Here is a 25154-nt window from a genome sequence, read left to right on the forward strand (position 1 = left end):
TGAGCTGAGATCATGCCACTGAACTCTAGCCTGGGTGACAGAGCAAGACTCCATCTTAAAAAAAAAAAAAATCAGCCAGGTGTGGTGGCTTATGCCTGTAATCCTAGCATTTTGGGAGGCTGAGGCAGGCTGATCACCTGAGATCGGGAGTTCAAGACCAGCCTGACCAACATGGAGAAACTCTGTTTCTACTAAAATTACAAAATTAGCTGGGTGTGGTGGTACATGCCTGTAATCCCAACTACTCAGGAGGCTGAGGCAGGAGAATCGCTTAAATCTGGGAATCGGAGGTTGCGGTGAGCCAAGATCATGCCATTACACTCCAGCCTGGGCGGCAAGAGCAAAACTCCATCTCAAAAAAAAAAAAAAAAAAAAATCCACAATTGGCTGGGCACGGTGGCTCATGCCTGTAATTCTTGTTTCGGAGGATGCCTGTTTGGGAGGATCGCTTGGGCCTACGAGTTTGAGACCAGCCTGGGCAACATAGTGAGACCCCGCCTTTACAAAAAATTTAAAAATTAGCCAGGTACAGTGGCATGCACCTGTGTCCCAGCTATTCAGGACACTGAAGTGGGAGGGTCACCTGAGCCCAGGAGGTTGAGGCTGCAGTGAGCCATGATTGTACCACTACACTCCAGCTTGGGTGACAGTGAGACCGTGTGTCAAAAAAAAAAAAAAATCCAAAATCTCACCCAGACCAATACTGTATCAGAATTATCATTTTAACAATATCTCCAGATGATTTGTATGCACATTAAAGTTTGAGAAGCTGGCCAGGTGTGGTGGCTCACACTTACCAGCACTTTGGGAGGCCGAGGCAGATAGGTTACTTGAGCTCAGGAGTTCGAGACCAGCCTGGGCAACATGGTGAAACCTTGTCTCTACAAAAAATCCAAAAATTAGCCCGGTGTGGTGGTGGGCACCTGTGGTCCCAGCTACTCAGGAGGCTGAGGTGGGAGGATGGCCTGAGCCCAGGAGGCAGAGTTTGCAGTGAGCTGAGATTACACCACTGCATTCCAGCCTAGGCAGCAGAGCAAAACCCTATCTCAGAAAATAAATAGTTTGAGAAGCAATCTTTTTTTAAATGAGTGAAGAAATCAGACCTAAGGAGAAATCTGATGAAGCCAGAGATGAGTTAATATTGATAAATGGATGCAGTCAGGTGGTCTATACTTAATTTTTGGTGAGGGGAAGGGACAGTGGAGGCAGTATTGATTTTGAGGAAGCCAAACAGGACAGCCTGATGAATTCAAGATTTCCAGCGTATATACATCTTCACCAATCCCACCACCTTGCTCCAGCCTGTCATATCACTGTGTCTACATAAAACAAAACAAAACAAAACAAAAAAAACTCCAAGGCCAAACTCTCTGACCTTTCTTTCCTTCTAAAGACCAAGCTCTCCTCACTAGCCCCCTGCCCCTCCTTAGTTAACTGGCAAAGAGATCAAAGGGCAGGCCTTCTGACTGGTGATGCCTCAGCTGTAGCCCCCAAACTTGACTCATCCTTTTATTAGTCCAGGTACCACTTCTTCAGAAAGATGACCAGCCCTCACTGACCTTCCCCTTCCTGCTGTGCTCCAGGCCATCAAGGCATGTTTCACCCCGTACTGTTTTTGTTTGTTTTGAGACAGGGTCTCGCTGTGTCACCCAGGCTGGAGTGCAGTGGTGCAATCTCCGCTCACTGCAACCTCCGCCTCCTGGGTTCAACCTATCCTTCCACCTCAGCTTCCCGAGTAGCTGGGTCTACAGGCGCATGCTGCCGCACCCGGCTAATTTTTGTATTTTTAGTAGAGACTAGGTTTCACCATGTTGCCCAGGCTGGTCTCAGACTCCTGGGCTCAAGCTATCCACCCGCCTTAGCCTCCCAAAGTGCTGGGATTACAGGCCGTGAGCCACCGCACCCGGCCTTGTACTGTTACTGTTTATGGGAGGCAGTACACAGCTGGGCTTAAGGGCACAGTCCTGGAATCAGATGCAGTCAGATTTGAATCCCAGCTTCCCTTCCTGCAAGATGTGTGACTTTGGCTAATCATAGTGCTTTACTATCCAAAAGTTGGCGAGGAATGGGTGAACTAATACAGGATAAAAACGCTTGCCCTACTTCACCTGCCCCCAGCTCCCGGCTATAAACAGTAAATAGCTGAGCTGCTGCAGCACTCAGGCAGGTTGGCCAGCGCTGGGCCAGCAGGAACTGGAAGCCGGTGTGGGGCCTGGGACTTTGGACGCATTTCCAGCTTTCTCTGAACCGGGCTGGCTTCCTAGCAGATAGGGCGGGACCGTCGGGTTGAGTGACGGCCGGTGGCCCGCCCTGGGCGTGACGTTGTTCTAGTGTTGTTGCCAGCAGCTGCACGTGGTCGGCTGAGTCCGCCTCAGACTCAGAGCTGCGCTCCTCGACCTCAACGCCAGGCGGTTACTTTGCTGCTCCTCCCGCTCGCTATGTCAACGTCCACTAGCTGCCCGATTCCCGGGGGCCGGGACCAGCTGCCCGACTGCTACAGCACCACGCCGGGGGGCACGCTATACGCCACTACCCCCGGAGGTCAGCGGGCCGGGCAGGGGTCCGCAGGCTGCGGACATATCAGCGCATGCGTGTTGTTGCGGGGCGGGGGTAGGGGAGGGAGAGGCCTAAGACTTGTCCGCAGGCCCCTCTACAGGTTGTAGCTTTGGGGGAGAATGGAGCGGAAGCTCAGTTCCCAAAAACTTATAAGTGATGCAACAAGGCCATGAGCCTAGCTTCCGGGTGTTTGGGATGTAATCCTTCACTGTGGCCTGGGTTCTTGGCGCCTTACACACGCTCCTTACCCCTCGCGACTTTGCTTCCTAGGAATAGGGGCCAGGGCCCCCTACTGAGCGTGACCTCAGCCGGAAGCACCGGGTCTTGAGAAGTGGAGTAGTTAGAACAGTTGGGGCAGTTGCTCCGTTTATGTGCTGCTGGCTGGCGTCTGTTTGGTTGGGCGAGCAGCCTGGGATCACGAGCTGCTGGGCTCCCGACCCAGGGATTACTGCCACGCGGAAGCGGAGGGGAGGAACAGGGCAGGGCCCTTTGAGGACATTATGCGGGCCAAGTTCCTCTGAGCTAGTGTGAACCTTATAGGACCTGGGAGGGGTCAGGATTAGAACAGTACGTTTCTCCTCCCTGCAGGAGATAGCCCAGGTGACAGCACTGGGTGGAACCCTTCACAACTGCTATTTCACTTCTTGAACCACCTGAGGCTGTTAGTCTAGGTCTCACCTTCACTGGTGAGACCAAAGCAAAGAGGTTTCAGAGTGGTAGAGGAGCAGCATGAAGTACCTGAACTCAAAGTTTGGTGTTCCTCTTAGAGCCAAGATCTGAAGCTCTCCCAAACATAAAGCCCCTGCCTATACCAGCTGAGATGCCCCCCTTGCTTTATACCCACATCTTGGTTAGGTCTGGAAGATTTTAAGCACTATGAAGGCTTGTCTGCTGAGAACCTAGCTGGGCTTCAGAGCAGATGTCCTTTGATGCACAGGGAAATTCGACACCACCCTTACCTCCAGGCCCCAAAAGGCCTGAGTCTGGGACCCCAGTCATCTCGGTACCCAAGCTCCTGACTCTTACCTCAGTCCCAACCCCTTGACAGGCACCAGGATCATCTACGACCGAAAGTTCCTGCTGGAGTGCAAGAACTCACCCATTGCCCGGACACCCCCCTGCTGCCTCCCTCAGATTCCCGGGGTCACAACTCCTCCAACAGCCCCTCTCTCCAAGCTGGAGGAGCTGAAGGAGCAGGAGACAGAGGAAGAGATACCCGGTAAGGAAAGCAGGAATTAAGAATTGTCCCAGCCTTTGAGTTCAAATGCCACTGTGACACAGTGCGGGGGTTCAGTTCCAAGAGGGGTTTCTGCACTGATGCTGAGCCTGCTGAGCCTGCAGATCCTCAGACCAGCAACCTGTCTTCCTGCCTTTTCTCTCTCCAGATGACGCACAATTTGAAATGGACATCTAATCCAGTGCAGATGACCTGGCATGTGGAATTACAGAGGGATCCCTCATGCCACTGCTGCCACCACCTCTTCCTGGGGCATCCAAAGGCCAGCTGGCCTCATCTAATCTGGAAGGAAGTGACTTGTTAGTTCCAGGCCTCCTTTAGTTCTGAGGCAGCTAGACCAGGGATAGGAGTGGGCAACTTGCCAAGCCCTTAACTCTACTTCCTCTTCCGTCTGTGGTACTCCTCCTAACCCTAAACCCTCTATGCTCAGGGGCTGGAACTGGGGAATGGAGTAAGTCACCTTCTGGCTGCTTAGTAAACATTCAAAGAAATGCCTTGGCTCCAGTGTTCTCCTCAATGCTGATTTTCTCATCTCAGCCACCCAGCTGAGGGCCCTGGCAGGCCTGGTTAAGCTCAGAGGCCTCAGATCATTCCCAGCTCCCACCAGGCCCACTTCCAGCAGCAATTAGAACCTGAGGCACGCTACAGTGGCAGGTTACATGAGCCTCCAAACCATAAACAGCAATAGCGTGGCCACTGCCAAGGGCTGTTCCTGTCTTCCAGGAAGCAGCCTTCCTGGAACCAGGCCCCCCCAGCAGCCCCTCCCCTATCCATTCCAAAGCAGGACTCTTGGAAGAGGTGCTGTCCCAGCCTATAGCCATCCCGTCTCTCCCTGTGCCTTTTCTGCTTCCCACCTCTAAGTACCAGTTCCTCTATTCCAACACCAAAAACCTTGTACCCTTCTCACAGCATGATAGTCCACCAAGTACCTCTCTCAAAGGGTTACAAGAGACCTTAGAGTTCACACTGAAACCCAAAATGAGGCAGCAGCTTGTTTGGCAAGTCAGAGTTACAATCCCCAATCTCAGTAATCTGGTCTTTTTCTCCTTCGATTTACACAGAAAACCCCACTCAATGTGGTTCTAATCTCTGCAACAGTGGTATCTCAAGGGTGACACAGTGCAAATAGGACTGTCTTTCCTTTTGTTGAGGGAAAAGTCTCCCCGTTCTATTTGAGTCTGTTCTCATGCTGAAATGAAACCATCCAAACACAGCTGCTCCGCCCAGCACAGGATGTGCTTTCAGTCTAATTTGGGAAAAAGTGGTAGGCAGTAGTCTGACTATACCCAGCAGATCCCTTCCTGATGAATGGAGAAGGGAGAACAGAGGTTTGCAGATACACAGGGAGCAGGGCAGTCGAGGACACCAGAGGGGACTAGCTTGGCACCGGAAGGGTTCATCTCTCCTACCCAAGGCCCACTGCAGAGATGTTTTTATTGAAATGCAGGTTATGAGTAACACATGAACTCCCTCTGGCCCAGGTGGGACTTCTTCCCTCATAGGTGGGTCAGGCCCAGTGGGACAGTCTTGGTGGTGGTAAGAAGGGAGCCAAGTGAGAGAAGGTCTCCAAGGCATAGGAGATGGTGTCCGGTGAGTCTGGGGAACCGAGGATTATGGAGCCTGCTGGAAGCCTGGTATGGTATGGTTCTTCTCAGCTGTGGCTGCAGATTTCTCTTCATTGGCTGCCTCCTCTGAAAACAGACTCCTCTTTTCTGCAATTAATCTTTTAACTCCTACCATCCACTGACTGACCTCAGTCACATGGTCAACCATGAGGGAGCGATGGATGTCATCTGCTGCGTCCCACCGGTGGCTTGAAAGCTCTGAAGAGAGACGGGGGTTGAGCAAGCAGCCTGTGGTACAAGAGCTTCCATGCCTCCCCTCCCAGTCAATCAAAATCTCAGCACCTGCTCCAGCATAGCCAACCACAGCAGGAAAGGGATTTAGGCTATACCAAAGAACCCACCCATACCTTGCACCAGTAGAGCCATTCTCTTCTTTACAGGTATTGACAACTTTCCTCCAGCCCACTGTTCCTGCAGCAGTGCCAGGCGTCGGCTGATGTCATCACATACCTGCTTCTAAGAGACAGAAGCCCCCCTCCGATTCAGTGCTGCCAGCCCAATGAGGGGAGGAGAGGGGAAGACAGCACCACATAGGAAGCACCTGCTTTCTCTGGCCCACACTTTAGAGTTCTGGTTCTTTACCCAAAGATTAGAGGCCCCACTGAGAAACTGATGAAACCTTCCTTTCCCTGCTGTCTTCTTCTGACACTGCCTGATATTTCATTGAAAAGTAGAGGTCATTAAACAGGAATTCTCTCATCTTCCCACCACCAGTCTTCCTAACCCACCTCCTACTACGACTAGAATTTTAAAATTTCAGGGGCTTCTCAGACTCTCAGAAGCTCATCCTGTAGCGTTACTTCACAAAAAGAAAACTAAGCGCCAAAGAGGTGAAATGACCATGCTACTTTCCCTTTCTTTTAAGACATTCTTCAGATCTCTTTTTCCAAGAACTAAGAAAACACTATAGCCAGAAGAGGTTTCTTTCTCCCTAACTGGGCACAATATAAATTTCCTGAGAATAAAATCAGCAGCTTCTGCTCTGAATGGCATGGAGGTACAGAAAATCAGGTTGTTCACTAATAGGAGCTGAATTCAACTCTTGTTCCCACAGCATCTTCTACTGATTGGTCTTCAAAAGTCTTGTTAATGCTCCTGAAATCCTGTGTTCATTTCTTTGGAAAGGCCTTAGCAGATTCTGAAGGAGTCCATAACTCTCAAAGGATTAAGAACCTGTCCATTGGGTCAGAGGGTCTATCTCTGGGAACCATTCCTGCATTTGGCTGTGGATGGGAGCCCTCTCTAACCTCTGATGTGCCAGGGCTTACCCTTGTGTGGCCACGGCAGTCTTCCAATGCCTGTTCCAAAGGTCTCAGCACATCCTCCATCACAGCCTCAGACTCGACTGGGAAACTTGTGGGCTCCACGCCAGAGGCAGGACCACTCCCCACAGGTGGGGACCTGGGAGCCTTACTTGAAGGAGGTGGAGGCCCCATTGGGGGAGGCCCAGGAGAAGTCTCTGATGCGGGGACTGAAAAGGTACAGCAGGATCAAGCAACATGGCTTAAATGGGTAAGAAGCTTAACTCTAAATTCACCCCTTCTAAGAAGGGCTACTCTCTGAGACAACTTATTCATTCAAAAATATGCATTTATGAAGTCCCCACTCTACGCCAGACAATATGCTAGGCACTAAAGATTAGAAAAGTAAACCAGGTGGCCGGGTGTGATGGCTCACGCCTGTAATCCCAGCACTTTGGGAGGCTGAGGCGGGCAGATCACCTGAGGTCAGGAGTTCAAGACCAGCCTGGCCAACATGGCAAAACCCCGTCTCTACTAAAAATACAAAAATTAGCTGGGCATGGTGGCACATGCCTGTAATCCCAGCTACTCAGGAGGCTGAGGCAGGAGAATCGCTTGAACCCGGGAGGCAGAGGTTGTGGTGAGCTGAGATGGTGCCATTGCACTCCAGCCTGGGCAACAAGAGTGAAACTCTGTCTCAAAAAAAAAAAAAAAAGAAAAGTAAACCAGGCCTGGGCACAGTGGCTTATGCCTGTAATACTAACACTCTGAGAGGCCAAGGTAGGAAGATCACCTGAGCTCAGGAGTTCAAAACCAGCCTGGGCAATATAGTGAGACCTCATCTCTATAAAAAAAATTTAAAAGTTAGTCAAGTGTGGTGGCACACACCTATAGTCCTGGCTACTCAGGAGGAAGTAAACCAGACAGATTAAGTTCCTGACCTCAGAGAGCTTAATTCTAGAGGCAGGGAAAAAAACACAAAATTACTAAATTATGTTACATGCTACCAAGAAATAAAATGGTTTATGCAATAAAGAGAAATGGGAGAACCTATCTAGACTAAGTGTTCAAGGAAGGCCTTCTGAGGTACATTTAAGTTTATCTGAGCTCACTTTCTATGTGACTTTCAGCAAGTTACTTTCAACTAGAGCTTAGGTTCCTCTTCTGTAAAATAGGGATGAATATAATGCCACTTATTTCACAAGGTTGCAATGAAGATTAGGAATACAGGTACAGGCTGAGTGTGGTGACACATGCCTCTAATCCCAGCACACTGGGAGGCAGAGGCAGGAGGATCGCTTGAGCCCAGGAGTTTGAGAGCAGCCTGAGCAGCATACTAAGACCCTCTTAAAAAAAAAAAAAAAAAAAAAAAAAAAAGACTGCTGCTAGACTAGTATGTAGCAAAAAGTACAAACTGAGCTGTTTTTATTAAATTGAGAACTAATGGATGAGATAGATGCAGCTATGAAGAGTTGAAGGAACATGTACTAGGTCGAGGTTAGAGCAGCGCCCAAGAAGCAGGAAAACTTTCGATTTGTTCAAGAGACAGTAATGAGGCCTGTATGGCTAAAAATTATTACCACTGAAGAAAGTAGTATGAGCTATCATTAGAGAGGTAAGCAGAGGCTCCAGACCCTGCGGGGCTTTGGAAGAGTTTGGTCTTGAGTCAATGGTACTGGGAAGCCACTGCAGGTTTGTAAAAGCAAGGGGTGATGTGACCAGACATATTTTTAAACATGTATGCTCTGTGAAAAACTGATGAAAACAGGTCAACAGTGGTGGCAGGAACACCAGTTGAGAGGTTGAGTAGTTCAGGAAAGAGATAATGCTGGCATGGACTAGGGTAAAAGAGTAGACGAGGGGAATGGAGTAGTCTGAGATTTACTTAGGAGGAAGTAGCAACAGGAGTGGATTGGGAGTGAGGAAGAGAGAAGTCAAGGTGACTCGTAGTTTCTGACTTTAGTAATGGGAACCACTAACAGAAAGAAGACTGGAAAACAAAAGTCCAAAGTTTACTTTTAGGTACCAACATCCACAAGGATGATTAATTCATCTAATAATTTGGTGTTTCAGTTGACCTCTTCACCTCCAGTGATCATTTTTTCCCACCCTACATCAGCCTCTCATCCCCCTGCCTTGTTCACACTATCACCTCCAAAATCTGATCACCCCCTTACCCCTTCCAGCTCAGCTACTTTGATTTCAATGTACATTAACATCACCCCCTTATAAATATTTTTACCTCCTTTATCTCCTCCCATTGTCCCACTTTCCTGGTTAAACCCAACTTGCTTGCACTTGGGAGGGAAAACAGAGCCATGCTGATAGTTTAAATTCATGGCCACAGATTTTAAAAGGTACCAAACACTGCCTGGACATTTTGGCTCATTTTTCCCACTCTTCAGAACTTCTCTTCCTTTCCTTGCTATCTTCTTCTGACACTGCCTAATGTTTCATTGAAAAGTAGAGGTCATTAAACAGAACTCTCTCATCTTCCCACCACCATTCCTCCTAACCCACCTGCATCTGTGGCCACTTTTCTTCCTCTTGTAATAGATGAAAAGGTTCCTGCTCCTATCAAAAGCCATCTTACCAGCTGTACTCTGCATCCTAGCCTCTCTTGTCTTCTCTAGACTTCCCTACTGTAACTATCTTCTCTTGCATCATCAGTTCCCCCTCTCTACTCAATCATCCCGTTAGTGTACAAACATGCTCTAGTATATTACTATCAAAACACTCCCTTACTTCATGTTCCATTTTCAGATACTGTCCCATTTCTTATCTCTGCAGCAGCATTTGAGTGAGCTCTTTATAGTCACCCTCTCTACTTTTCACATTCTCTCCTCAGCCCATTCCAGCTGTTTCTGTTCTCATTACTGCAGAGACTTGCTCTTGTTATGATCACGAGTGACTGCTATGCTTGTCAAATCTACTGGTTCCTTGTCGCTCTTTTTTTTTTATTGAGATGGAGTCCCAGGCTGGAGTGCAATGGTGCGATCTCGGCTCACTGCAGGCTCCACCTCCCAGGTTCAAATGATTCTCCTGCCTCAGCCTCCCGAGTAGCTGGGATTTCAGGTGCCCGCCACTACACCTGGCTATTTTTTGTATTTTTAGTAGAGACGGGGTTTTACCACGTTGGCCAGGCTGGTCTTGAACTCCTGACCTCGTGATCCACCCGCCTTGGCCTCGGAAGTGCTGGAATTACAGGCGTGAGCCACTGCGCCTGGCCCCTTGTCTCTATCTTGATGTCTCAGCAGCATTCATCATTATTGATTCATGTCTTTACGCTCTCCTATTTTCTTTTTTTATTTTGGTTTTGTCACAGAATCTCACTCTGTCGCCCAGGCTGGAGTGCAGTGGTGCGATGTCGGCTCACTGCAACCTCCGCCTCCCAGGTTCAAGCGATTCTCCTGTCTCACCCTCCCAAGTAGCTGGTATTACAGGCCCAGCTAATTTTTGTATTTTTAGTAGAGACAGCGTTTCGCCATGTTGGCCAGGCTGGTCTTGAACTTCTGATCTCAGGTGATCTGCCCACCTTGGCCTCCCCATGTGCTGGGATTACAGCCGTGACTCACTGCGCCTGGCCTCTCCTATTTTCTTCTTTGGCCATTTCCCAATCTCCTTTGCTGATTCCTTCTCAACCTTGAAATGCTAGAGTGCCCTACGGCTCTGTCCCTGGCTGTATTCAAGCCCATGACATGAAATACCATCCTTGTAATGGTGACTTATTTCTCTAATTCTGGCCTAGAACATTCCCCAAAAGTAACAGCCTAAACTTCACATGGCCCCCCAAAAAAACTCCCCCTCCCCAAAACCACTATCCCCAGTCTTCCTATATCAAGCAAAAAAATTTAGTTATATGGATTCTTCCTAATCTACTCATTCCTACTGACCTTCTCCATCTCATATCCATCCAACTCCTACCACCCTGACTCCCACCCTTATACAAATCATTAAATCTTGCCTATATTACCATAATAGCTGTAATTTGTCTTTCCACTTCCCTAAAATCTTGTTTTCACACAGCAGACACAGTGATCTTTCCAAAATGTAAATCAGTCCCTGGTTCTCAAGCTAGGAAGATAGTGCCCACAGGGCAAATGTCTGGAAACACTTTTGGCTATCACAACTGGGTGGATGCTACTGACATCTTTTGGGTAGAAGTCAGAGTTGCTGATAAACATAAGACACAGGAAAGTCCCTCACAAAGAATTATCTGGCCACAACCTATCAATACTGCTGAGTTTAAGAAACCAAGCCTTGTATCATTCTTCTACAGCAAAAAGGGTGTGGAGAATGGAGTGCCACTGAAAGAACCAAACCTGAGCCCCTTTATGGGTGCCGCGGCACAGCCCATTTAATGGCTTGGAAAATTCTCGGGGGGAAAGGTGGCTCTCCTCTACTTTAAACTTTTCAATGGCTTCTAACTTTATGTAGATTAAAATACAAATTCCTCATCCTGCTTTACAAAGCCCACTATGCTGTAGCCAGCCACTCTATATTTCATCAGTCTCTGAATTGGCCAAACTTATTCCTTTTGCAGCTCTTTCTTTTGCTTGGAATGCTTTTGTACATGATCTTTGTGTGGCTTAAATGTCAGCCCCTCAGACACCTCGTTACCCAGTCATATTACATCACCGCTTATTTTCTGTAGCACCCTCACCACTATTTCATCTTTCAGCCCATCTCCAGTGCTGCAACGTGGACTTCCTGAAAGCAGAGATCTTTTTTCTTTCTCACTGCTGTCTAGTTCGCCCTCAAACAGTGCCTGACTTATAGTAAGTGCTCAGTAAATAATAGTGATTAAATGAATGAAAAACTGTGAAGTCTGACGATTATCATATACCTAAGTGAAGACAGAATGGACAAATGAATATGCCACTATACGGTTCTGGCAAGAGGTATAGGTTAACAAAGAAAAATAATTTGAGGATTAAAACTATATTAAAAGCCACAGGTCTGGATAAGATCATCTAGGATGAAAAAATAGTCTCTTTAAATCAATACACCATTTATTAACCTGAGCAGCAGAGAAGGGGCTCGGAAAAGCACCTGCCCTGAGACCCTTACTGGAGCCCCAAAACCTCTCTCCTTAAGGAGCCCTCGGGGAGAGAAAAAAGGCTTCCAAACAGGCTTATGCCTTAAACCCCCCCATTCTCCGTCTGTCTCCGAGCACAGGGGCCCCACGCACCTCTGGGGGATCCATCCTGGGGTGCGGCGACCCTCTTGGTAAGCAGCGAGCGCCTGGGTCCGCCGGCCTGGGTCTGCAGCCCGTATGAGAACTGCGGCGGGTCGTTCCAGCCGCGCTCCTTGTTGCCTGCGGAGGCGAGGGATGTGTGAAGCGAGCCCGGAACTCCACTGTTAGCTTATACTGGGGCTGGGGGAGACAGAGGGTCCATACTCCACGCCGCAACCGCCCCCAGCCTAGGCCGGGGCGACGACCTAGTGCCCTAGCCCGCCGGCTGCGCTCACCCGGCTTCACGTACAGCTCCGCCATCTCCACTTCCGCTTGGCCAGCGGGGCAGCGCGTCATTTCCGGGGCGGCCCCTCGCGCGGGCCAGTTGAGACACGTCCAGGGCCAGGTGGGTTGCCGGAAGCCGTGGAAGATGGATGCTGGTTCACAACCGTCGGGAGCCGCTGTGGGGACCCTGCGGCAACTCCCTAAGACTCGAAGGCTCCATCTAATGAACCATCAGGGCCCTGGTCACAAGGCACCAAAGGAGGTTGCTGTCCAGGAGCCAGCGCTCTAGGAGGCCTCATCCTCTCAGGAGCAAGTTCAAACAAAGAAGCTCCTGCCCCACATACGCCCCGCTGTGATCTAGCCAGGTTGACTTCTACAGCCTCCTCTTGCATTGCCCTGCACAATCTCCACATTCACGTCCAGTAGCCTCACTAGTACTCATCTTCCTTCAGTTCTCAGTTCAGATGTCAGTTCTTCGGGAGGCCTTCTGGAATGTCTCAGGCCAGGTTAAGTGTCTCACTTGAGCTCCCACGACCATACAACCCTCTGAGATTTCGTAGGTGTATTACATCACATCTTCTGCCTTATTTGACTCTTGTTCGTTTCCCTGTCGGACAGTCTTAGAAGGTGGGACCTTGACTATTTTATTACATTCCCAGTGCCCAGCTTAGTGCCTGGCACAGGGAACTCCTTAGAAAATATGTTTGTTGAATGAATGAAGTCAGATCTCCATCACACCCATGCTGTAATGTGACTACAGAGAGCCACCAACATCAAGCACAGACACAAAGACACTCATCTCACACAGGCTGTTAGCCCCCAGCCCTGTCCCAGGCCCAATATACTCACATCCAGTGAGGTCACTGAGGGATTTTTATTTGCACTGATTTTGCTATAAAGTGTTACTGAGGTAGAGCCAACTGTCCAGGGTTGGACAGGGGCAAGGAACACAAGGACCCAAGGAAAGGGGAGCCAGGGTCCTACGTTGTGGTGCAGTGCCTCCCAGTCATCCGTATAAACAATAAATTGGGCAATAAATAGACGGTGGACAAGGATCGGAGGGACAGGCAGAGAAGGCTTCAAGGAGTGACAGGCTATAGGCCTTGAGGAATAAAACGGTACAGAGTTAGGCATGGACCCAGAGCCTACTTCCCCAGCCTTCCCAGATAAGTTTAGGGCATATGGAGCAGAGAGGGTTTCAGCCGGAAGGCATCAAGAAAAGAGAAGACACCCCGCTTTCGAGGGGTTGCCCCTGCACCGCCAACCCCTCCTTTGAGCAGGGGGAGGGGCAGGGGACCTCCTGGGGAATCCATGGAGCTGCTCCGCTTGAGCCGCAGGCGGGCACGGGCCTGGGCACCCCAGGCCTTGCCTCGAGCTGCAGAGGCCACAAGACACTTCTGGTACTGAACCTAGGGAGAAGGGGAATGTGAGGATCCAGCTACTTTCTGCCTCTAGACTCCCTGAAAGCTTCTGCAGGACAGGGAACTGGCCAAAGCTTCTGTCTGATAACAAGGTTGGTAGTCAGCCACATGTGGAGTTTCTAGAGCATTCCCAGGTAGCTCAATAACAAAATCATAAAACGTGTATCAGACACTTAAGGAGGGCGGGCTGGACACTGCTAAGTGCTTTGTATAATTCAGTTATTTATGAGGGGTTATTATCCCTGTTTTGCAAATGAGGAAATTGAGATTCAGAGAGTATATGACTTGCCCAAGGTCACACAGCCAGAGAAAGGCAGAAATGGCATTCAAACCTAGTTCTCTCTGATTGCAGAGCCTAAACTCTTAATTACATGTACCACTATGTTGCCTCTTTTCCATCTCTCACTGGTGGGGACTAGTCCCTGGCAAAGCAGATTCCCTAGTCAAGGGTAAAGGTGTACAACTCAAACTCCAGCCCCAATGCAACTTCTCCCAGTCATCTCATCTGAACAGCTCAAAGGTGTCCTAATTGGCCTTCCTACCTCCTATTACGTCCTCCAAATCTTTTACCCATACTATAGCTTAAGTGGTCATCCTAATCCATAACCCTGACTTCACTCTCGGGCTTCAGTGCTTCCTAGTGCCTCCAGATAAACTCATCACCCTGACCTATGAGGTCCCCCAAACCTGGCTTCTGTCATTCTCTCTGATCTCATCTCTCACTACATCCCCCTTGCATGCCAGATACACTAGATTCTTTCAGATACTCTCATCCACTAATATCTCTCACCTTCATAGCTAAGGTTCCCTGTGCTTGGTACACCTGCCCCACTCCCCTTCACCTGGCTAACTTCCCTCTTGGACTGTCGGATTTCTATCACCTCTTACAGGTAGCCTTCCTGACCCCTAAAGGGGCCACCTCTTCCATCAACCAGTGGTGTACAACTTATTTCTGGTCTATCTTGGCTCTATCCTAAGTGTTTTGTGAAGGCAAGGGCTGTGCCCTCTACAGCACTAAATTCTCAGAGTCAGCTATGGTGCCTGGGACCCTGTAGACACCCATATTTGTTGAATGAATGAGCAAACTGAACTAACGAAGTATAAGCAACCCACACTCAAATGCCCACAGATGCCAGGAAATAAACCTAAATGAGACAAACAGGAACAATGCCAACTCTTTAGGGCACAGCTTCTGCACAACTCTGGCTGCATGCTGACACTTACACGTGTGAACTGAGTGCCAGAGCTCTTGATATTTTAAGAAAAACAAGAATAGCGATTATTATGTGAAATGTCCTGGCCTTTAAATATTGGCAACTAATTAAAACTTACTAAAAACAACATGAGGGCCAAAACATTAATGAACCAGAATCAGCCCAGGTTTGTGATCTCTGAAGAGGCTGCCGACCCGGAGCCCCAGTAAACAGTGGAGAGCAGCTGCAGGGCAATCCCACCCACCCATTCCCACCCATGACTCACCATACAGGCAGCCTGCACAGCTTCAGAGAGTCCCCCTGCATGGGGCTGGCACCAGAAGGCTGCGCACTGGAAGCTCTGACGGCCCAGGTCAGCGATGAGGCCAAAGGTGTGTGGGTCGCGGCCAACACCAATAAATGTCACAAGGCGCACAGGGCACTGCCACAATGGCTCCTCCTCTGTACTGGCCTCTGCCTGCCCACACCAGGCCTAGTCACTAGACGGCCAAGCACGGGCCAGACCCACTTAACTTTTCCGACAGCAAGCAGTGACCCCTCAGCATCCCTGCTCACCCCTCCAAAGCCCCCAACTTCACCCTCTTCTGGTACCTGAATGGGGTGTGCAGTCATGAGAGAGTCAGACACACTGAGCATGGTGGGGACCCAGGCATTCCGGTCCCCCCTGGCGGTGAGGGTACCAATGGCCTCGTTCAGCACATCCATGCCTGGGGGAACATACCCAGCGTGTCTCCCAGTGTAAAAGAAAGAGTCTGCAGGGAGTGTCTAGCCCCCTCTCACTGATTTGGGATTCAGAGATAGGGAATAGGATAGCTGGGGCAAGCCTTAGAATTCTGATTTTGGAAGGCTGGTAGACCCCAGGCCATAACAAGGCCATGGGAGGACTCTTGAGAAATGATAACAGGCCCCACCTCACTCACCTTCCCCTTGCCTCACACAGCCCACCACATGCAGCCCCCTCAGTTCTCACCCATGGCTTTGGTGACTGGCAGTGTCCCCATATACAGTGCCTCGTACTTCTGAGCAGCTTGGCTTACCGCATCCAGCAGCTCCACTGAAATATACACACCAAGTTGGCCTGGAAGCTCTTTCAATTACCCTTTTCCCCACCCTTCTGATTGGGCCAGGACTCAGGTCAGAGCTGGTGCTGGTAGAAGAAAAGGCTCATAGATGCTCCTCCAACTAGTGGCTTGGGATCCCTGAGACCAGACATCTCAGAAATTTATCCACAGGAGTATTAAATAACCAGAAATCGCCCCCCCACAAAGCAGCACCAAAGCACCCCAATGCAGCAATGCAGGTCTCCCCTCCCCATACCTTGCCGTGGCAGGTCTTCAGGAGAGATGGGGTCTGGGGAGCAGCAAGAGGCATCACCACTGACCCCTACTCGCTCTGACAAGATCTAAAACACAATGAAGCCAGCATGAGCCACAGGGAGAGAGGGGAATTAGGGTAAAAGGGCCAATACCACCCCAACTACCTTGGAAGCTTCAGACCCAACCCCTTACCCACATTCCCTGCCCCACCCCTGACACTTACCTGGGCACAAAGCCCATGTAGGGCACTGGCAATGGCCTTGGCAGGGACATCACAGCGAAACACATGGCACTTGAGCATACAGCTATCTTTGTCACTTGCCACAAAAGCGAAGTCCCTAGCAGGGGCAGAGATGGGGCTGGGGTAGAGGCTGGTTAGAGGCAGGAGCCTGCAGGAGGCTGGAAAGTCAGGCTAGGGATATAGCAGGGATGGAGTAGGGACATCAGGGATGGGGCTCAGGATACCTGGTTTTCACTCACCTGTCACTGTTCCGGAAGCATGTGGGAGCACAGAAGGGAATCAGCCCAGCCTCTCGGACTCTCCCCAAACTGTCCCTGCTGAGCTGGGCCCACCCTCCCCAACCAGGGCTGGACCAGGCAGGGGAAGCAGTCCTGGGTCCACATCAGAGGATCTGTGTCCAGGGGTTCAAGTACTGGGGATCAGCATCAGTGGGGATCACAGCCTGCAGCCGGGAGGGAGAAGTAGCTCTTGCTTGGGGGATGTAGGCATCCTCACCGGCCCTTGGAGCTCCCCACGCCCCACACACGGATGTGCACCAGAGGCTGGCAGTGGATCAGACTGTGGTCCACGGGATTCACTAGGCTCATGGCATCCTTCTTCAGGATCATCAGCATGTTCTGGCCCTGCCAAGGACAGAGGTCAGCCCAGAGCTCAGATAAAGGTCATTGCCATGAGAAATAGGCAATTCAGGGACAGCTACCTCTGCTGGACCCTGGGCCCAAACCATTGAAGGGCCCAGCCAACTCACCTCACCCCAGGCACCATCTGGAGGCTGGCTCCGGCTGCGGGTCTGGGCCAGCTGCTGGATACAGTTATTGACTGCAATACTGCTCTTCCCCGGTGCCAGGTCCTCTTCAGGTACTTCTACCCAGCCCAGAGAGCGGACTGCAAAGCACTGACAGGTTGGGGGAAGGGACAGGAATTAATAAGGATGGAGTAGGGTGGCAGGTGCCACAATACATACTCCCTGTCTTCACCCTTGATCACCTCTGTTCAGTCCAATCCCACCCTTGTCTTTCCCTTGGGACCTCCCAATGCCCTCAGGCCCAAGTCACTACCTTAGCCCCTGGCTCCATGCTCTGGATGTAGGATTCCTCACCATACCAGGACAGAGAGTTACTGAAACAGAGCAGAGCTGTTAAGAGGACCACATTTCCTACAGTAGGGACACTGGTGAGGCCTAGACAACTTGATAAGCACGGGATGAGGGGCAAGACCCAGAATATAGCACCAGAAATATAAAACCAGAGCAGGGTAGAGCCCAGGACATATTAACGTAACATAAAGTGTGACTTAGAATTTGAGGGAAAATTCAGGACACAGGACCCAGACACAGGACACAGAATAAAAGTCACAAGGCTAGGTGCAGTGGTGGCTCACGCCTGTAATCCCAACACTTTGGGAGGCTGAGACGGGTGGATCACGAGGTCAGGATATCGAGACCATCCTGGCCAACATGGTGAAACCCCATCTCTACTAAAAATACAAACATTAGCTGGGCATGGTGGCGTGTGCCTGTAGTTTCAGCTACTCAGGAGGCTGAGGCAGGAGAATGACTTGAACCTGGGAGGCGGAGGTTGCAGTGAGCCAAGATCGTGCCACTGCACTCCAGCCTGGATGACAGAGTGAGACTCCATCTCAAAAAATAAAAAATAAAAGTCACAAAATAGAACAGGGTCCAATATGTGGACCAAAACCCCAAAGTGGGACAAGAGACCCTAGAACAGAGGACTTAATGGCCAAGGTCTAGAACATGATAGGTTAGGACCAAGAATATGAAAAACATGTAGCTACAAACAAGAGCTTAGAACAAGGGATAAAACTCAAAATACTGACAGTTAAGAACCTGGGACAGAGCCAAGAACGTAACAGAACCCAAAACATGTGACAGAATCCAGAACCTGGGCTGGAAAGCAGACCATGGGTCCAGCTGCGTTTTTGAACACCATGGAACCCCAAGCCTTTCATTTTGCCTGGGCCACCCGTTACCTCCGGTCCAGTGAACTCTCCAGGCTGGAGAAGGATCTCCCTTTGGGGGGCCGCAGTCCCCAGATCCCCTCCGTTCCCTGTAGAGTGGGAGTTAGTCAGTTTAACAGCAGACCTAGGTCCACACACGGGCTCAGACCTCCTCCTCACACTCCACCTACCGTGCCTGGGTCCTCTGCATCTCCTAGTTCCCAGGTTGGGCGCTGCCACTGGGTGCTACCGCTGGGTACATGCCAGTAGTAAGTACCTGCAGCATCGTGGATCTTCCTCCAGCCAGGAGGCAGGCCAGCCTCCCCCTCCAGACTGTGGTCCTCCCACAAGTCATCTACAGGAACACCGGATTAGAGAGGAGGGAGCATATGATTTGTGAGTTCAGAATAACATGCTGTCATAATCCCCTCTCCATCCCCAAAATGGGTCAGTTCTTAGGCTGAAGATCCAAGCTCCTCAATCTTGAAGACATCACATGTAAAGATCGGGTTCATTCGCCCCCTGGTCCCTACACAGAGAGGTATCCCCCACCCTGTCTTTGAGCCCCAGAGTAGCCTTTCGGATTCCCTCGTCCTCCCTCAGCTCCTGGTCTTCCCACCGGGCCCCTCCGTGCACACCATCGCAGTTGACCAGAATGATGGCCAGCATGTAATCCTTGCCCAGCATAACCCCGGCTGCTCCCCGCCAGCCTCTGCCGGCCCGCACTCTCAGCCCAGCGCGACCTCTGGAGCTACTGCGCCTGCAAGCCCAGCCTCTCTGCGCCGCAGGCTGCGGGGCCAGCTGGCGCCGCACAAATACGGGGTGGGACACGGGGCGGGACACGGGCCGGTCCCGGGGGAGGGCCTGAGCCGCACAGCCCGCCCAGGGGTGGTGCGTGTAAACGGGCGTCTGGATCCCCGAATGGTTGCGTGTTTCCGTGTGTGGGTCCGGGGGAGGCCCACGAACGCCAGCGAAACCGCTGACACCACCGCGCAACTGTGAACTCATCAGGCGCCTGAAGACCGACACGCCGAACATGCGCCGCGCGCACTCGCGCACGAGTGAGATCATCGCGCCCCGGTCGTAAGTGCGCTCACACGCAGCCTGAGACTCGACGGGAGGGGGTCACATGGAAGTATCTGGGAGAGGCGTACTTGGCCACTAGGAAAGCACCTCCCCCTTTCCAAAAATGCTCCGGAAGTGCCTTCGCCCTCCGTAAAGATGGCCGGGGCAGTCGGCATGAGGGAGGCGGGGATGCGCCTGCGCAACAAGTTCGGCGGGGAAGATGGCGGATGACAAGGTGAGTGGCCGTGGGGGTGATCTGCAGCCGGGCGTGGTCTTCACTCTCCTTGACCTTTTTAGTTCCGGGGAGAAGCGACTCTGGAGTGGCTCAGGAGTGAGGATGTCCCTTGTTTCTTCTGAGGCTCCTGTCAACTGCCTCAACAGTGTGGAGTGGTGTGGGGAGAGCATTCGGCGAGGCGGGAGGAGCCGTGGATCCCCCAGATGTCCCCTCCTGGGAACCATCACGAACCCCAGTTACTAGCACAGACTCAAAAACATTCACCCTTAAACACTCCTCACTTTACCCCATTCCCTAGCTCCCGAAATTTTCTTCCCAGTGACACGATGTTTCCAATCACACGGACAGTCACACCACCCTCATTCAAACACTCCCTTGCGTACACTCTGAATTTCTTACTTATATGCGATCAAAATCACTCAGTCCATTTACTTACACACTTGCCGACAGTCTTTTTTGTCATTCTCACTCACATCCAGTCACTCACATTCAGTTTGGGATGTCCTTGGGAAGAAAGAGGTAAACCCCATCCAGGAACCAAGACAATAAAATTGTCCAGGAAACTGCCTCGGTCCATTACTCACCATTGGTCTAGAAGCTCAGCATTACCCACACATTTACTAAATGTCAGGCACTAGAACACAGTAGCCAAGACAGACTGGTCACGACTTTCAAGGAGCTCATAATGGAGTCAGTAGTGGTTTCCTGATGGACCTAATTAAAGGTCCCTAGCTGTCCCTCCTGCCTTTCCTACATACTGCTTGCTATATAAAATTCTTGTCGAGGTTGATGTAAGTTACTGGTTCAGATCCCATCTGTCAGTCCCTTCCTGGCCCTCATTTGAATTCTGTGCTTTTCAATGCTTTTCTTCCTTTGCCACTGCCATCTCAGGAAGCTTTTATAGGAAAAGGTCTTTCTGGCTCACCCCATCCCCTCCCAATTCCCAGCTTCTGATGGAATTGAGCAAGGGGTGGGGCTTAGTCAGACTGCTGGAGCCAGCCTCTCGCTTGTCCTAGGATTCTCTGCCTAAGCTTAAGGACCTGGCATTTCTCAAGAACCAGCTGGAAAGCCTGCAGCGGCGTGTAGAAGACGAAGTCAACAGTGGAGTGGGCCAGGTAAGGACTGTCCCACCCCACCCCTGCCTTAGGCTTTATTGCCCAACATGCTCTTGAGAGTGTTAAATGGATGGTAGAGATTTCTTCAGCAAGTGATTATTGAGGGCCTATTCTCAGTCACCATAAGGACAATTTTTCTGAATGGCACATGAACTAATATCTTAAGTAGTGGTTAAGTAGGTGAAGAGGGGAGGAAAGAACATTCCAGGCAGAACAGCATATGTAAAGGCCTTGTGGTAGGAAGTAGCATTATAAACATGAGGGGTGAAAGGAGGTCCATTTGGCTACAGTAGTTGGGGAGCGTGCTAGGAAATGAGGCTGGAGAAACCGGCAGGGCTAGGGGCATCTCTGACCTTGTGTGGCAGTGGAGTTCTATGGTTGGAGCTTTCTGACCCCAGGGTTCTGAGATTGTGTGATCAGAACTGCTTGGTTCTTTTTCTGGCCCCAGAACCTTGGGAAAAATCTGGAGAAAATACCACGGTTGTCCAGGGTGAGGAGGAGCTGGTGGTGGAATGCTCTAATCCCAGCTTGAGTAGCCCCTGGACAGTCAGGAAAGAGCCTAGCTAAGTTTCCTTCTGCATTTTTCTCTGCAGGATGGCTCGCTGTTGTCCTCCCCGTTCCTCAAGGGATTCCTGGCTGGCTATGTGGTGGCCAAACTGAGGGCATCAGCAGTATTGGGCTTTGCTGTGGGCACCTGCACTGGCATCTATGCGGCTCAGGCATATGCTGTGCCCAACGTGGAGAAGACATTAAGGGACTATTTGCAGTCACTACGCAAGGGGCCCGACTAGCTCTAGGTGCCATGGAAGAGGCAGGATGAGCAGCTCAGCCTTCAGGTGGAGACACTTTATCTGGATTCCCCAGCTGTCATCCATTTGCTATCTCCAACTTTCCTGCCACCTTCATCCTTGCCTCCCTTCCTGCAGATTGTGGACAATAGTTCCTCAGCCTGCACCCTGGATTCCTTCTTCCCCTTCCTAACTCCATGGGACTCGCCCCAAGACTGTGGCTTCAAGGACCACCAGCCCCTTACTCTTCAAGCCCTGAATGTGGAGTTGGTAGATGCCTCTGATCCTCAGTATTCTCTCTGGCAATGTTCCACGGCTCCTCCTTCCTGGGAGCTGGCTCCATAACTTGATTTTCCCCAAACGTGTTGCAATCCCTGCTGCCCCTTAGCCACCCAGGGTCTTGTGTGGGTATGAGTGTAGAGGATGGGGGTATGCCAGGCCTGGGCCGTCCCAGGCAGGCCCGCTGGACCCTGATGCTACTCCTATCCACTGCCATGTACGGTGCCCATGCCCCATTGCTGGCACTGTGCCATGTGGACGGCCGAGTGCCCTTCCGGCCCTCCTCAGCCGTGCTGCTGACTGAGCTGACCAAGCTACTGTTATGCGCCTTCTCCCTTCTGGTAGGCTGGCAAGCATGGCCCCAGGGGGCCCCACCCTGGCGCCAGGCTGCTCCCTTCGCACTATCAGCCCTGCTCTATGGCGCTAACAACAACCTGGTGATCTATCTTCAGCGTTACATGGACCCCAGCACCTACCAGGTGCTGAGTAATCTCAAGATTGGAAGCACGGCTGTGCTCTACTGCCTCTGCCTCCGGCACCGCCTCTCTGTGCGTCAGGGGTTAGCGCTGCTGCTGCTGATGGCTGCGGGGGCCTGCTATGCAGCAGGGGGCCTTCAAGTTCCCGGGAACACCCTTCCCAGTCCCCCTCCAGCAGCTGCTGCCAGCCCCATGCCCCTGCATATCACTCCGCTAGGCCTGCTGCTCCTCATTCTGTACTGCCTCATCTCAGGCTTGTCTTCAGTGTACACAGAGCTGCTCATGAAGCGACAGCGGCTGCCCCTGGCACTTCAGAACCTCTTCCTCTACACTTTTGGTGTGCTTCTGAATCTAGGTCTGCATGCTGGCGGCGGCTCCGGCCCAGGCCTCCTGGAAGGTTTCTCAGGATGGGCAGCACTCGTGGTGCTGAGCCAGGCACTAAATGGACTGCTCATGTCCGCTGTCATGAAGCATGGCAGCAGCATCACACGCCTCTTTGTGGTGTCCTGCTCACTGGTGGTCAACGCCGTGCTCTCAGCAGTCCTGCTACGGCTGCAGCTCACAGCCGCCTTCTTCCTGGCCACATTGCTCATTGGCCTGGCCATGCGCCTGTACTATGGCAGCCGCTAGTCCCTGACAACTTCCACCCTGATTCCGGACCCTGTAGATTGGGCGCCACCACCAGATCCCCCTCCCAGGCCTTCCTCCCTCTCCCATCAGCAGCCCTGTAACAAGTGCCTTGTGAGAAAAGCTGGAGAAGTGAGGGCAGCCAGGTTATTCTCTGGAGATCGGTGGATGAAGGGGTACCCCTAGGAGACGTGAAGTGTGGGTTTGGTTAAGGAAATGCTTGCCATCCCCCACCCCCAACCAAGTTCTTCCAGACTAAAGAATTAAGGTAACATCAATACCTAGGCCTGAGAAATAACCCCATCCTTGTTGGGCAGCTCCCTGCTTTGTCCTGCATGAACAGAGTTGATGAAAGTGGGGTGTGGGCAACAAGTGGCTTTCCTTGCCTACTTTAGTCACCCAGCAGAGCCACTGGAGCTGGCTAGTCCAGCCCAGCCATGGTGCCTGACTCTTCCATAAGGGATCCTCACCCTTCCACTTTCATGCAAGAAGGCCCAGTTGCCACAGATTATACAACCATTACCCGAACCACTCTGACAGTCTCCTCCAGTTCCAGCAATGCCTAGAGACATGCTCCCTGCCCTCTCCACAGTGCTGCTCCCCACACCTAGCCTTTGTTCTGGAAACCCCAGAGAGGGCTGGGCTTGACTCATCTCAGGGAATGTAGCCCCTGGGCCCTGGCTTAAGCCAACACTCCTGACCTCTCTGTTCACCCTGAGGGCTGTCTTGAAGCCCGCTACCCACTCTGAGGCTCCTAGGAGGTACCATGCTTCCCACTCTGGGGCCTGCCCCTGCCTAGCAGTCTCCCAGCTCCCAACAGCCTGGGGAAGCTCTGCACAGAGTGACCTGAGACCAGGTACAGGAAACCTGTAGCTCAATCAGTGTCTCTTTAACTGCATAAGCAATAAGATCTTAATAAAGTCTTCTAGGCTGTAGGGTGGTTCCTACAACCACAGCCATGATTGTCTTGTGTCTTCTGTCTGCGCAACTCCCCTCAAACAATTTTGTTCCTCTGGGGTCCTGAGTATCTTAATTCTGGGATAACTTTTAGACTAAGAAAAAATTGTTTTCTCCAAGCTGTTGCCAGTGGCATTATTTCCTGTGAGAGTTCCATGGAACTGAGACATTTCCCTGTCACAGAGCTTTTGAAATTTCCCTGGAGCACAAAACTTGGGCCCAGGGGAATGCGGAGGGAGTCTTGGGAACAGCAGGTGCTGGGCCGAGCAGGACAAACTAGACTGTAGGCCAAAAAACTCTTAAGAAAGCCGATGTGGTTTCGGTTTTCATTTCCTCTGGTTCCCTTACAATTTCTGCCTGTCATCTGTCTTAAAATCATGGCCAGGGGAATGTCAGGCCCTGATTCTATGATAGAATATGTGGTGAGTTTCTAAAAAAAACCAAGGGGGTGGGGGGGGGGGCCCTAGGCCTATCTCAGACCTATTAAAGCAGAATCTTAGGGAGTAGTGTTAGGGAATCTTTTTCTTCTTTCTCTTAAGCTCCCTAGGTGGTTCTGATGCACACAGAAGCTTGTAAGCCACTACTGTGCAGTGTAGAACTATGGACAGACTTGAATTTGAATTCTGGATCTTCCACTTAGCTGACTGTTCTTGGGCAGTTATTTAACCTCTCCTAGCTTTAGTTGCCTTATCCCTGAAATAAGGATCAAATGGTACCTACTATATGTGGTAGCTGGAGAGGCTAAATAAAATAATATTAGGCACTTAGTAAGGACTGGAACAATGAGACATGGTTTGTGTTATTAATTATCCATAATAAGGATCAGCTTGGTTTTGTCTCACCTTTTTCTCCCTTCTAGGACCCTCCAGAATGAGGAGACAAGAAACTTCCTCTAAAGGGTTCCTGTTAAGGTTTCTCCCCAGGACAGGTCCAGCATGACTACCCCCAGCCTAGTCTGCACCCTGCTGAAGCTGCTGGTTCTCAGCTTGGAGCTCCTGATTCTGTGTGGCCAGGTTGATGGTTTCTTCCAGGATGCCCGCCAGCAGGCTGCAGTGATGATGCTCTGTGGTCATGGCCCGCTCCTCCCATTGGCCCTGCCAGGCTCAGAATACCTGTGCCCAGATTCAGAGATGCCTGTCACTCAGCCAGCCTTGGAGCCAGCTCAAGGCCTACCCTTCATCCCCACTGACGCGCAGCACATGGTGTGTCTGAGCTCGGGTGGCCTGCACATGCAGGTCATAGAGGGCTACCAGGTCCTGCTCTGCTGTGTTCCGCTCTTCCTGAAGGGCCTCCAGCTGGAATCTCAGCACCATCTGTTCCTGCTGCCATCTCTGCCTCTCCTTG

The 25154-nt window shown here is 51.2% G+C and overlaps 5 protein-coding genes across 11 annotated transcripts; 3 read left to right on the forward strand and 2 right to left on the reverse strand.

Annotated features, from left to right (window-relative positions):
- Nucleotides 1-2366: 2366 nt before the first annotated feature.
- Nucleotides 2367-4286, forward strand: EIF4EBP3 (eukaryotic translation initiation factor 4E binding protein 3). The gene is made up of 3 exons (NM_001204162.1): nt 2367-2541; nt 3605-3775; nt 3942-4286. Exons 1-3 carry the CDS (start codon nt 2439-2441, stop codon nt 3968-3970), a joined length of 303 nt encoding a protein of 100 aa, NP_001191091.1. The 5' UTR covers nt 2367-2438; the 3' UTR covers nt 3971-4286.
- A 922-nt stretch (nt 4287-5208) lies between these two features.
- SRA1 (steroid receptor RNA activator 1) lies at nt 5209-12983 on the reverse strand. 2 transcript variants are annotated; one of them, XM_001137717.7, is made up of 5 exons: nt 12132-12983; nt 11851-11976; nt 6687-6889; nt 5766-5874; nt 5209-5616 (listed from the first exon to the last, which is right to left on the reverse strand). In XM_001137717.7, exons 1-5 carry the CDS (start codon nt 12190-12192, stop codon nt 5405-5407), a joined length of 711 nt encoding a protein of 236 aa, XP_001137717.2. In that variant the 5' UTR covers nt 12193-12983; the 3' UTR covers nt 5209-5404. The 2 variants fall into 2 exon arrangements, with proteins under 2 accessions (XP_001137717.2, XP_063666826.1); XM_063810756.1 differs by lacking the exon at nt 6687-6889 and having other exon boundaries at nt 11851-12336.
- On the reverse strand, nt 12976-19470 carry APBB3 (amyloid beta precursor protein binding family B member 3). Of its 6 annotated transcripts, none has more exons than XM_001139279.8 (13): nt 18907-19470; nt 18460-18623; nt 18302-18378; nt 17371-17431; nt 17061-17207; nt 16808-16935; nt 16552-16557; nt 16295-16409; nt 16073-16157; nt 15726-15809; nt 15347-15462; nt 15021-15212; nt 12976-13529 (listed from the first exon to the last, which is right to left on the reverse strand). In XM_001139279.8, the coding sequence occupies exons 1-13, from the start codon at nt 19337-19339 to the stop codon at nt 13293-13295; spliced, it is 1845 nt and encodes a 614-aa protein (XP_001139279.4). In that variant the 5' UTR covers nt 19340-19470; the 3' UTR covers nt 12976-13292. The 6 variants fall into 6 exon arrangements, with proteins under 6 accessions (XP_001139279.4, XP_001139203.4, XP_517974.5 ...); XM_001139203.8 differs by having other exon boundaries at nt 16295-16430; XM_517974.9 differs by lacking the exon at nt 16552-16557.
- On the forward strand, nt 19416-23812 carry LOC129135312 (SLC35A4 upstream open reading frame protein). The gene is made up of 3 exons (XM_001139675.6): nt 19416-19568; nt 20585-20683; nt 21277-23812. Exons 1-3 carry the CDS (start codon nt 19554-19556, stop codon nt 21472-21474), a joined length of 312 nt encoding a protein of 103 aa, XP_001139675.2. The 5' UTR covers nt 19416-19553; the 3' UTR covers nt 21475-23812.
- On the forward strand, nt 21882-23812 carry SLC35A4 (solute carrier family 35 member A4). Its single transcript, XM_054684635.1, has one exon. It carries the CDS (start codon nt 21882-21884, stop codon nt 22854-22856), a length of 975 nt encoding a protein of 324 aa, XP_054540610.1. The 3' UTR covers nt 22857-23812.
- Nucleotides 23813-25154: the final 1342 nt, after the last annotated feature.

This window comes from Pan troglodytes, chromosome 4, assembly GCF_028858775.2.
Source record: "Pan troglodytes isolate AG18354 chromosome 4, NHGRI_mPanTro3-v2.0_pri, whole genome shotgun sequence".
NCBI lineage: Eukaryota > Metazoa > Chordata > Mammalia > Primates > Hominidae > Pan > Pan troglodytes.

Excerpts from the sequence above, each read along its gene's own strand:
- LOC129135312 (XM_001139675.6), top strand. Across the intron at positions 20,684-21,276 it reads TCAACAGTGGAGTGGGCCAG|GATGGCTCGCTGTTGTCCTC; the intron begins GTAAGGACTGTC and ends TTTTCTCTGCAG.
- APBB3 (XM_001139203.8), bottom strand. The coding sequence starts at position 19,339 with ATGATCTCACTCGTGCGCGAGTGCGCGCGGCGCATGTTCGGCGTGTCG. Across the intron at positions 18,624-18,906 it reads CATTCTGGTCAACTGCGATG|ATGACTTGTGGGAGGACCAC; the intron begins GTGTGCACGGAG and ends GTGTTCCTGTAG. Across the intron at positions 16,936-17,060 it reads CAGATGGTGCCTGGGGTGAG|GGCCAGAACATGCTGATGAT; the intron begins GTGAGTTGGCTG and ends TGTCCTTGGCAG.
- SRA1 (XM_001137717.7), bottom strand. The coding sequence starts at position 12,192 with ATGACGCGCTGCCCCGCTGGCCAAGCGGAAGTGGAGATGGCGGAGCTG. Across the intron at positions 11,977-12,131 it reads GGAGCTGTACGTGAAGCCGG|GCAACAAGGAGCGCGGCTGG; the intron begins GTGAGCGCAGCC and ends TCGCCTCCGCAG. Across the intron at positions 5,875-6,686 it reads ACTGCCGTGGCCACACAAGG|AAGCAGGTATGTGATGACAT; the intron begins GTAAGCCCTGGC and ends TCTGTCTCTTAG.
- EIF4EBP3 (NM_001204162.1), top strand. The coding sequence starts at position 2,439 with ATGTCAACGTCCACTAGCTGCCCGATTCCCGGGGGCCGGGACCAGCTG. Across the intron at positions 2,542-3,604 it reads ATACGCCACTACCCCCGGAG|GCACCAGGATCATCTACGAC; the intron begins GTCAGCGGGCCG and ends ACCCCTTGACAG. Across the intron at positions 3,776-3,941 it reads GACAGAGGAAGAGATACCCG|ATGACGCACAATTTGAAATG; the intron begins GTAAGGAAAGCA and ends TTCTCTCTCCAG.
- SLC35A4 (XM_054684635.1), top strand. The coding sequence starts at position 21,882 with ATGAGTGTAGAGGATGGGGGTATGCCAGGCCTGGGCCGTCCCAGGCAG.